The 12,506-nt window shown below is 44.8% G+C and overlaps 1 protein-coding gene across 1 annotated transcript; it reads left to right on the top strand.

The window, feature by feature from the left end:
* Nucleotides 1–6,831: 6,831 nt before the first annotated feature.
* On the top strand, nt 6,832–8,406 carry GJA10 (gap junction protein alpha 10). Its single transcript, XM_019520236.1, has one exon. The coding sequence runs from the start codon at nt 6,832–6,834 to the stop codon at nt 8,404–8,406; it is 1,575 nt and encodes a 524-aa protein (XP_019375781.1).
* The last annotated feature ends 4,100 nt before the right edge of the window (nt 8,407–12,506 follow it).

Raw genomic sequence — 12,506 nt, 5'->3', positions numbered from 1 at the left:
CTGGACCTGTTAGTGATGCCCCTGTTGATGCAGGACAGGATGCGGTTGGCTCTGCCTATTGCTTCGTCCCATTGGTGACTCATATTCATCCTGGAGTCAGTCCCGACTCCAAGATCCCTCTCTGCCTCTGTGCTGCCAAAAGGGTCAGCCCCTAACCTATACCCATAATGATGGTTCCCTCTCCCCGGGTGCAGCACCCTGCACTTGTCCTTGTTGAACCGCATCCTGTTCAGATCCGCCCACTTCTCTAACCTATCCAGGTCTGCCTGGATGCGGTCCCTGCCTGCCGGTGTATTCACTTTACCCCACAGCTTGGTGTCATCAGTGAACTTGAACAGGGTGCTCTCCACACCCTCGTCCAGGTCGCTAATGAAGATGTTGAACAGCACCGGCCCAAGGACCGAGCCCTGGGGGACTCCACTGCCCACACCCTCCCAGGTCGACATCGACCCATCCACCACCACCCTCTGGGTGCGCCCCTGGAGCCAGTTTGCCACCCATGTGACTGTGCATTCGTCAATGCCGCAGTCCCTCAGCTTGCCCACCAGAATTGGGTGGGACACTGTGTTGAAGGCCTTCTGGAAGTCCAAGAAGATGACATCGACTTCCTCCTTCACATCTAAGCTCTTTGTTACCTGGTCATAGAAAGAGACCAGGTTAGTCAGGCAGGATTGGCCTGGCACGAACCCATGCTGGTTACCCCTCAACATCACTTCCCCTGCAGGGCTCTCACAAATGTGGCCCTTGATAATTTTTTCAAAGACCTTCCTCAGGATTGAAGTGAGGCTGACTGGCCTGGAGTTGGCGGCTCTTCCTTCCCACCCTTCTTGAAAATAGGGACCACATTGGCCCTTTTCCAGTCCTCAGGGACTTGGGCCAAGCACCAGGAGTCCTCGAACAGCCGTGCCAATGGCTCTGCAATGACACCAGCCAATTCCCTCAGCACCCGCGGATGAAGGTCATCTGGGCCCACTGACTTGGATACATCTAAGCCCTCCAGGTAATCCTTAACTAGGTCTGAACTAACAGTAGGGGGACTCGCATCCTTCCTGGGCCTCTCTACAGTGTCACCCGAGAGCACCCCATTGTCAGCAGACAGGAACACGGAGGCAAAGAACTTGTTGAAGACTATAAAAAAAGGGTTGGCTGCCAGTCTGCAGTATGGTGGTCACTTCCAGCCCGTGGTTTGCCAGTCCACGATTTGCCAGTCCATGGTCACTTCTGGTCTGGCAGCCAGTCCTTCGCAGCGCAGCACCAGGCCGTGGCCCGAGCTTTGGGAACCCCTGGACTAGATGACCTCCTGAGGTCCCTTCCAACTGTAACCTTCTATGATCCTTCTTAAATGCCTCTTAGGCACAAACCCTTTTTTTTTGGATGTGGCCATTTGTAGTTACAGGCATATAACTGAAGCAATCCTCAAGGCTCTTCTCGGCCCACCTTCTGCAGGAGGACTAGTAGCAGATTGTCTTTGGAAGCCTGCATTGCTAACATTAGAACATGAGTCTAGGTTATTGTTCTCTATAGTTTCAAAGTATCCATCTAACAGATACCAAATTAACTCAAAGGGCAATAGACTATGAAATCGGACATGACCGATTGATCCCTCAGCATTGATTCCCATTGAAACTAATGGAATGTAAAGAAAATGCAAGCTCCTATACCAAGATAAAGGGAGGTTATTTATTTGTTTTATAAAATAAAACTTTCATTTATTAGCTGCACAGCAAGGAAGCATACAATTCACAAAACTGAAGAAAACAACCAGCAAGAATAATACAAAGCATAGAAGTACATGCTGAGCCTTGGGGAATGGCTTTGTTAGAAGCCACTGACTCAAATAATTGCATGGTAATTCTGGCTAGGGGCACCATCCCATCACCAGCTGATCAGACTCTGCCTACATAGTTTGGTCTCAGCAATTCCAGCATCAACATTCACAGAACTATGAATTATGTTCAGAGTACCACATCTATGTGTCTGCTCTTGAAAAGACAACTATCAGTTTCAAAGGAAGTTCTCTGGGCTGTAACATTCAGCAGCAGTACATGTTCCATCTGCCGTGCTCTAAGATATTAATAACCAAGAGATTTCTTATAAGGTAAGCAGCAGAAAAACATTTTAGCTTATTTGTGGGAAAAGCCTGGAGCAGACAGATAGGTATAGATACCATAAAAGAAGCAATACCAAAAAAAAAAATATTTGTATATTAAATATGTTATTTTTGGTTTAAAAAGTATCCTTTGGGAAAGGTGGGGGACCTAATTAACATTGATCTTTTGATTAATTTAATAATACATTCTAACCATGGTATATGGTTAGAATAACTGTAACCATACTAATAGTTAAGTGCCTGCTAGCATTTAACAGGTTTGTAACTCAGCTTTAATTTGGATCATGTAAATGAATCAACCTAATGTTCAAAGAACAAATCAATAAAAAAACCAAGAAAACCCACTTTTCCGGTACAAGTCTAGTCCTGACCCCCAGTTCGAGTTGTGTGAGTGTTTTTGGAGGATTTAATATAGACATAAACACTTACAGTCTGTGATGTCAATTAAGCCTTTTCAGTCATTCAAAAAGCAAAATTAGAAGCATGCAAAATATTTACATGCTGTTCTGGCTATTTTACTTTTACAGAGGATTAAACAAGATCCAGTCATTGTATTGTAAGGGGCTATCATTCAATATATGATATTCCTTTGCACTCAGCTGCTCATATTCTGAGATTGATATTGAAGAGCAGATCATGGCAAGGAGCTCAAGTAAAAACAGACAGAGAGATGGGCAGGGGCATGGGGATATTATGACTAAAAGAATATTGCCTATCTATAACTTTAGGACTAATGGCAAGTTTTGCTGCTTTTCTTCAGAAAGGTGGCTTTCATGAAAGGCAGCTAATACTCCCTTTCACAGTCACAGGGAGAGCCTTCATGTAAATAATATTCTTCTGCCACAGTAACTGTCTAGATATAACAGCAGTGGTACAAGTCTAAACTGTACAATGCTTGAATTACTCATTTCATGTGGGTATTAATGAGAGGCAGGGGAGAGTTATTTCAAGGTAACTATGGCAAAGGTAATCTAAGAGGCAAAATGCTTTCGGTAGAGCTTGGGCGCTATCTTCTCATTTTGCTCCCCAAAATGGATATTTTGACTTCTCATTCTCCATAGGTCACTGCTGTTCTACCTCTTGTGCTAGAAAGAGGCTAGGTTTTCCCTGCCTCTTCACCTTTGACATTAATAGGTCCTTGTCACTGCTTTGTTGTCGCCCCCTCCCCGCCCTCCATGGTTCTTCATACAAAGCTTGACAATTTAGGATCATAGGGAAGTAGGGCTAAAAGAGCTCTTAAGAGGTCATCTCATCCAGCCCTCTGCTCAAGTCAGGATCATTCCTAAGTAAACCATCCCAGCCAAGTGTGTCCAACAAGGACCTTTAGATGAGGCCCTTGACATCTCAAAAAATGTACATGAGATTCTCTTAAATTGCTATACTCTCCATGAAGTGAGGCATCTTTCAGGATTTGTGCTGTAGCAAGACCTGTTAAGGCAGCAAATGACAGGAAACAATGCTCAACTCATTGAATTCTTTGGAAAGGGAAGCTGGCTACTGTGTGTAAGCCTGGTTCTCCCACTCTGCGGCTCAATAGTTCATAATTTGAATGAATTTATTGACGTTTAGGTGTATTTGTTGACATACAATTGCTACATGGAATTATCACAGATTAGCTTTTCTGACTTGCAAGATCTTAAAAGTGTGACAGAAACTATTCCTCTTGCACAAGCTAAGATATAACTTTTCTCTAATGAACATTTCAGAATGGGACAGATCTTTCCTTCCCCCAGCTTCCTGTTGATCTTGAAGATACACAGCAGGGTATCCCATGTGAAAGAAATAAGTTATAAAAAATAACCTTAAAACATTCCACAAAAACAGGAAATTCATTGCAATTTTCTCCAGAAAATTTCTGATGTACTTGGTTTGGTGGTCAGCAAAGAAGGACAAAGAGGGTATCTCCAGATATGTCAGGGAACCAGGAGACTTGGAATAACTAGGTTTCCTGAACAAATGTCCTTTATCAAAGGGGAAGTCATGGGAGGATTCAAGTGTGCAAAAAAAGAGAAATGCAATGGAAGAAAACATAGGACACATGCAGACTAATGCTATCAGAATGACCTGCTTCATGTGTGCTTCATTTTTCTTATAGAACTTTTGCCTGTGGTATGGATGAGATGACACTAATATAGAGCTTGGATGGGGGATCATACTGCATCATAAACTACAGTCTAGGCTGCTGTGGTTCTGCAGTAGTGTTCTTCCATGCTGCAACCCATAAATCACATTAGAACGTGGGTCTCCCAGCTATAGCAGGCAACTGAAAGCCAGCATGTTAATAGAGCTGCATGGTAGGGTGGGGACCTGGAGCCTGAGAGACTCAGTAAGGTGAAGAAGTTCAGATTTAGCACAGCTCATGGTTTGAGAGAATGTCAGGCATCATGAGGAATAAAAAGGAGCAGAAGAAGTTCAGAGCAACTGGATATCCTGAGAAAGTGGCCCAAAGAAGTTAAGCAATGCAATTATGGCTCAGAAAAAAATACGGATTTTTAATTTACTGAATGTTACCAAGTGCTTGGAGCCAAGAACATACATGCTGTAATGAGCGGTTGTCAGAGGCACCAAGCCACCTTTAACCATCTCTTGAACGGTATGGACAAAGCAAATACGGATTTATACTATTTGCTCGTGCTCTCTCAATACTAGGACTAGAGGGAATACAATAGCATTTCTAGGTACAGTAAATGCTGCCTTAACCAGCAGCTTACAACCTGGCCTGCTCTATTAACTGGCATGCCAGCTTGTAAGGTAAAAGTGAAACCGGAAGTGCCCACTGTGGCACTTCTAGTTTCACCAAGCCCCCACAGCCCAGGGCAAAGCAGCCTGCGCTGCCGAGCCCCCACAGCCCAGGACATAGCAGGCTGCATGGGGCCCGCCTCCCTGTCCCTTGGGGCGTGCAGGAGGGGCAGTGATGCCCCAGACATGGCAGGAGAAGCAGCGGCCCAAACAGGCAAAGATGCCTGTTCGGGCTTCTCAATTAACTGGCATATTTTGTTATCCGGCACCCTCCATGGGTACTACTGGGAATTTTTTACTAGGTCCAGTTAAACTGGATTGGTATTAGCACAAATGGCATCCCTATTGTAGAAAACATTTAACCAGTTTCCTGTATTTTGCCACCATACTAGGGAAATCTCAACCTCTGAACTTACCTGGAGCTTAGACAGGATTTCCAATTTACTATCCTGGCATGCCACACATGCCACTGATTCTTGCTCCAGTTTGCTGAAGAAAATAGAGGCTTTTGGACATGAGCTAATAAAGCAAGTCATCCTGCACTTGCTGATTAAAACCTTTCAGCCATGGCATCATGCTTTCTCTTGCTTATAAATGCACACACAAATCCTGATGTTCATGGTCAAGCTAAAGTTCCATTGCCCTCGATAAAAATCAGCCTGCGTAGAGGCTAAGATCACAGTCCTACAAACACTTTCTTGCATGTGAATTTTCTCATTCAGCTGAAAAAAAACCTCTCTAGCTCTTAATTATTTGGGTTCACGTGAAAACTTCTGGATTATGCCTAGGTATGGTAGGAAGTAGAAGGATGAATGGAATTATTCTAATATTATAAAAGCCTTATTCCATCTGTCTGTCTGTAATGCTTTAGTCACATGCTGATTGGTTGTCTCAGCAGCCAATCGGAGTGCTCTGCACAGACAGAGACATGTAGCAGGGCAGCACCACTACAGTGGGGACTGAGGGGCTGGAGTGGGTGGGGGCCAGTGGTGCCAGCCTTGCCCCCCCAGTACTGCTCCTTGTTGAGCCCCCCCCACTCAATAACAGCTGGCAGAGAGTGAGAGGTGGCAGGGATTAAGGGAGGAAAGGAGGGGAGTGGGAAGGGGTTTGACTGGTGGCAGCACACAGCCACATGCAAACTCACCCCCCACCCAGTCCTGGGAGGCAGTGGTGCAGGGTTGAATGGCAGGGGGTGGGAAGGGTGCAGGGGTCCACACCCGAAGCAGCTGGGGGGAAGGTGGGGAATGAGCCTGGGCCCAAGGCAGCTGGTGAGGAAGAGGGGGAGTGGGCCTAGACCCAAGGTGGCAGGGGGTGGGGAAGGGGGGAAGCTGGACACTGACCTGAGGTGTGGGGGGAGATTCAGGCTTCTGTCCCTGCCCCACCCACCCCCATCATGCTTGATGGGTAATTTGCTAGTTCTTCATATAAAGCAACAGCTATGAAAATCTCTTGTCATGGCTGTTGACTACTTTTCAGTGGACCTAAGTTTGCTTGCTGGTTCTCTGTTGAAAAGAATTTGCATTAGCTGTCTCATACCAAGCCAACACAGCACTACCAACCATGCAATTGTTTGGGAAAAGGTGTTTCCCTGTTGAGACAAGACACAATGAACAATGCACAATGAACAATAATGGAATGGAAAATTGAGTGCTTAAACAAAAGTAATGATGTAATTAATGTAAGCCCATAGGTGAGGAGGCAGAGTCAAAGATCATAGCTGAAATCATCCTCTCTCATCTGAGGATGATCTTCCTCATCTCAGCCTGCTTTTTAGCAAGATCTTAGCTTTTGTGTGTGTTTAATGAGCCATTGATTAGGAAGTAGTGCTGAACTTTTACAATCTTTTCTCCTATCAGTACTCATAAAGAATTAAGGAAAAATAGTTAAAAATAGCCCAAAAAGTAAGTTCCTATTGAAATGCAGTTTACCATGGGCTGCTATAACAACATGAGACTTTCCATTTCAGACATGAACCTCTGATCATGGGGGATTGGAACTTGCTGGGCAGCATCCTCGAAGAAGTGCATATCCACTCCACCATTGTGGGCAAAATCTGGCTCACCATCCTGTTCATATTCCGGATGCTGGTGCTGGGAGTGGCTGCAGAAGATGTCTGGGATGATGAGCAATCTGAGTTCATTTGTAACACTGAGCAACCTGGCTGCAGCAACATCTGTTATGATAAAGCTTTCCCTATCTCTCTGATCAGATATTGGGTGTTGCAAATTATCTTTGTCTCATCCCCATCCCTCATTTACATGGGGCATGCACTTTACAGGGTAAGGGCCCTTGAGAAAGAGAAGCAGCAACAGAAAGCCCATCTCAGAGCCCAGTTAGATGATGCAGACCCTGTCTTGGAAGAGCACAAGAGAATGGAGAGGGAGCTGAGGAAGTTAGAAGACCAAAAGAAAGTGAACAAGGCACCATTGAGAGGGTCCCTCCTGCGCACTTATGTCTTGCATATCTTGACCCGGTCAGTGTTAGAAGTGGGTTTTATGATAGGCCAGTATCTTTTATATGGGTTTCAAATGTACCCTCTTTACAAATGTACTCAGCCTCCCTGCCCTAACACAGTGGATTGTTTTGTGTCCAGACCAACAGAGAAAACCATCTTTATGGTTTTCATGCATGGTATTGCTGCCGTCTCCCTGTTCTTGAACATCCTGGAGATTATCCATCTGGGCATCAAGAAGATAAAGAAAACTCTTCCTGGAAACCAGAGGAGGCAAGGAGGCATCACTGAGGAACAGACAAGCATTTATGAGTCCCAGAAGAACTCAGTGGTCCATCAAGTTTGCATCCTTAGCAACTCCTCCCCGCAAAGCGGCTATGCACTTTTGCCAGACCAGCAGGTGGGGCTACCACTTTACCTTCCCCTACAACAAGGATACAAAGTGCTCCAGGTGTCTGCTGATCAGGGCTTGTTTGCAGTGAGGATGGGTGCCGAGCAACAGCAGTGCAGCATGGAGAGAAACAGGGGCGACCAGCACCACGGACAGTGCCACCGCCCCTACAGACACTTGGCCCACTCTCTAGCAAGTCACCAGGAGCAGAGACAGCTCCCGAATCAGCACGTGGGACAGCACCACAATGACCAGCAGCGAGAGCCTTCCTCCAGCAGCAGGGACACCCAGAAGCAGCCCCGCTTGGGCTGTGAGGACTGCTCAGAAAGTGAGCAGCATACCCAGAAGCAGCCCAGGAAACCTATTTATTTGGCTAAGCCCCCCTGTAGTGCCAGCCAGATGGAGATCCCCCAAGCCATCCACAATGCCCTTCACAAACACAACTGGGTGAGCAGCTGCAAGGACCTTGGGGAGGTTTGCTGTGACTCTCCAGACAGTGGGCACTATCAGGGCAACCACCAGTCCAGCTTTCTGTCTGAGGTGTTATCTCAGAACCACCTGGCCAGCGACTTGGACAGTTCTGACTCCAGGAATGGCTCCGGCTCAGAAAACAAACACAGAGAGGAGAGCAGCCCCTCCGCCACCCCACCACCTCTTTCTGCAATAGGACGTAGAGTGTCAATGGCAAGTAGCATCAGGTGGCCTTCCCTCTAAAGCTGACTAGTGTGAGTTACTCCTTATTAGTCTTACATCTAAGCCAGGCTGCAGTTGGAACCAGAGTGCAGCTGGAGATTTGGCCAGATGCATTAATAAACCAGAATTCCTTGAGCTTTCATATCAAGCCATTTCTATGATTGAATTGCTTTCCTCCCCCACCCGAGTGAAAACAGTGATCAGTAACAGATGATTCATCACTTGAGGGCTTCAATCATTGATGTTTGTTAAGTATATTGTGTCATCCTGATTGATCTTAAATGGATTATATCTCATCCCAGTAGATCTCCATTCTTTTCCAGGTTTCTTCCAAGAGACAGTGTATGAAAACCCTGGTCCTGCTGAAATCAATGACTAAACTCCCCTTGACTTCATTAAGCCAGAGGACTTAAACATGGGCTGGTCTACTCCTAAATGGAAGATTTAAGTCATTATAAATTTAAAATTTCAACTAGATTTGGTATTTCTTACCATGAGACATTGGGTAATACTGATGTCATTAGAGTGATCAAGATTTCATTTTCAGTAGCTGACCATATCCTAAGGGTGTGCAATATGAAAGTTAACTTGGTCACTTTCAGTTTCAACAAACAATTGCAATTGAGATTCACAGGCCAAACTGGTTGTTGGGTTTATTTAATAAAAGGAAATAAGATGTTGCAAATCACTACTTTGGATCATAGTCCTGGGCCCACTGAGGTCTACAGGACTGCTGCAGGAAGAATGTGCAAGACTGGGCCTGCATGTATTCCCTTGCAGGGGAGGGGGGTGGGGGGACTTAGTGAAAATGACTTTACATTGCAAAATACTGTAGTCTAGCTAATCAATTCCATTCCATTTCCCCAACTACTCCTTAATAATTACCTTCTTCATACATTACAAGCATACATTGCAATCTAAAATGGTTTCTCCTTTAATAAGCAAAAAACCCTTTGGCAAATTATTCATCACATATTCATGCTCTACAGTTTCAGTTGTGTCACTTCTACAACATATAGATAGTCAGCGGGAACCACATTTGAAGTTCTTTTAAGCAGAGTGCAATCACTTCTCTCCCTTTGCTGTTTTTTCAATATTGTGTGCAAAAAGGGGAATAGAGTCCAGCTTGGTGATTTTCTCCTGGAGGGCTGCTCTCTTCCTCAACTGGATGGGATTATTAAGAAGGAAAACAGTAAAAAGCATTTGCCTGGCATCTCTAAATGTTTGGCATAACAGTACCTGTAACCTTTATGCCAGACCTTCCAAGGAAATAAATATAATTTACAAAAACAAAGAAACTCAATATTGTTGAAAGTAACATGTTCTTTGGAATGCCATTTTGTATATAATGAACACACTTTGTGGACCACTTTACACCTATCACTGGCATGTTAAAAGTTGCACAGGCACATTCATCAGTCTTTTGCTTGCTGCCTATAGTGCACACATGATATCCCAAAGTAGAGGTGCTACTACATACAATCTATTTCACCATTTCAGCAAATACAGTTTGATACAAATGTCTGTAAAAGACTAGAGAAGAACAATATAAACCTGCCAGTAATAAGTATATATTCTCTGGGTCTAATTCCTTCTTTTGTCTAGGGCTACTTTCTGGGTGGCTTTATCAAAAAGCATTCAGCATTGGTCTGACTTTGTACACCAGTTGGAATTTTATCATATGGTGAGTTTTAGATGAAAGAGACAATAAATTAGTGAGATTGTATTTATTAGCAGATGTGACAGGACCATTGGGAAAATGAATTTTTTGCTGTGTGTGTGAGGTATCAGTAATGGACACATATCTTACAAATGTCAAATGAAGTACCAAAGTCACACCTATTGCTGTCTCTGTTTAACAATTATGTAAACCACTAATGCAGACAAAGGATAGCCACTCTGGAACATAACTTAATTCAGGGCCATCCAACTTCTAAGTGGCCAAGGGTGCTGCACATCTCTTGACCTGCACCAGTGGAGACCATAGGACCCAGAAATTGCATGTCTATCCTCCCTACACTCCCTTACTAAACGCTGCACCTCCCCTGCTGCACCATGTGCCCAGGAGTTCCTGCTGCTGTTTCCTGCACCCCCTGTTGCACCACATACCCAGGCACCATGATTCACTCTTATCTTCCTGGCCATGAGCTCCACACGCTGCACCACTAAAGCACCTTAGGCTGTGGGCTCCCTCCTCTCTGATGCAGAGGTAGGGACAAAACGTTACTACCTTCATCTTCTCTGACACATCTTCATCTCAGCTGGAATGAGTTTCAGAGCTTTCTCTCATAAGTGTCCCCCTCCCTACCAGACTTTGGTTCAGACACTTGGCAGCAGTCAATGAACTAGATGAAAGTTACCCAGCTCTGTGCATCATTTTCACACTGAAAGTATCACCACCTCTCTCTCATTAACCTTCCTATCAAGCCCCTAATTGAAGAAGTTACTACCCCCTCACTTTCTGAGTGCCTTGCGGGGAGCAGGAGAATTGCCTTCAAGTCCTATCTGTAGCCTCTCTCTGAAGCTACATAAAATCAATTTTATCTATTTCTGCTTGGGTCTGCGTGTGAGTCAATAACATCCTGTGATTAATGGTATTGAAGGCAGCTAACAGATCTAATAGTACAGTCATGGACACTTGATCTTTATTTGCTGCCAAGAGGAGATAATTGATCAGCACAACCAGTTCAGTCTCGTGGCCAAACTCAGGTTTCCAAACAGATTGAGGTGGGTCAAAGATACCAAAGACATGCAGATATTGTGTGTGTTGTCACACTACAACTTTTTTCTCCAAAAGTGAAGACTGCATGGTGGACAGTAACTGGCCAGTTCACAACTAAGCAAAAGTCTCTTGGACAGATGCAATATCGCTGCTTCTTTAAAGCCTGTTTGAAATAATCCTTCTCTTCTTGCTGTTAGGGCACTTTTACAAGTACTCTGGGGCTGGGGGTGGCTTGTTAATTAGAGTGGCTCTGAAAGCCACTTCAATTAAAGCACTGCCATGTCTCATGTATCAGCATTCCTGTGCTTAAAAACTTTAGAAAGGATGTGGAGAAGCTTGAGAGAGTCCAGAGAAGAGCCATGCGCATGATTAGAAGTCAAGAGAACAGGCCTTATGAGGAGAGCCTGAGAGGCATGGGACTCTTCAGCCTGGAGAAGTGCAGGCTCAGGGGTGGGTGACTTGGTGGCAGCTTATACACAAGGGGTGTGCATCAGGATCTGGGAGAATGTCTGTTCACCAGGGCACACCAAGGGAAGACAAGGTCTAACGGTCACAAGCTTCTGGAAGACCATTTTAAATTGGACATAAGGAAAAACTTCTTTATCATCCAAGTCTCCAGAGTCTGGACTAGACTCCACACAGAAGTGCTGCAAGCACCCACTCTGGATACCTTTAAGAAACGCTTGGATGCTTATCTTGCTGGGGTGGTCTGACCCCAGCTGGCTTCCTGCCCCTTGGGCAGAGGGCTGGTCCTGATGATTTCATAAGGTCTCTTCCAGCCCTAATGCCTATGGAATCTATGAAAAATGGCAGTGGGGATGCTTGAACTGAAGCCCATTCAACAAGCTTTAGTTCAAGCACCCCCACTGCCATTTTTAAGTGTGGGGGATTGATACATAAGACACAGGAGGTTGCTGGAGCATGGTAATTGCCACACTCCAGCAGGCTCAAGTAATCGAGTCTGCTCTGATGTGCTGTAATTACAGCATGTTGGAGCAACTTCCATGTCTGTGTACAGGCACCTTTGATTTCTACCGAGAGTGATCACAGTATTCTGTTTTACCAGTCAGGAAGAAAATGGACCCAATGCACTGACATGACATAAATTTTCCATATGAAAAGCATTTCAGAGAAACTCTCAGAAAGTTTGCCAGCTCAAGATGCTATATGGTCCTTACAAATGCTGACACTTTGCTCCACATCCTAATGGTTATATCTTCAAAATGAGATATTCCCTCAGCATAGGTGGGAGTCTGACTTGACACTGAGTGTAGGTTGAGCTCCTCTATCTCAAACTCCTTTCTCTGAAATTGGTGGAGGACAAGTGCCAGTCGTTAGCTTGATGTGCAGACACTACATCAGAATTTTAAAAATCTTTATTGTGAAATCAATCAGCTTT

The sequence above is a fragment of the Gavialis gangeticus genome, unplaced genomic scaffold, assembly GCF_001723915.1.
Source record: "Gavialis gangeticus isolate Ggan-Ray unplaced genomic scaffold, GavGan_comp1, whole genome shotgun sequence".
Classification (NCBI taxonomy): domain Eukaryota; kingdom Metazoa; phylum Chordata; order Crocodylia; family Gavialidae; genus Gavialis; species Gavialis gangeticus.
Note: the sequence above shows the minus strand (reverse complement) of the source record. Positions and strands in the feature narration are given on the sequence as shown.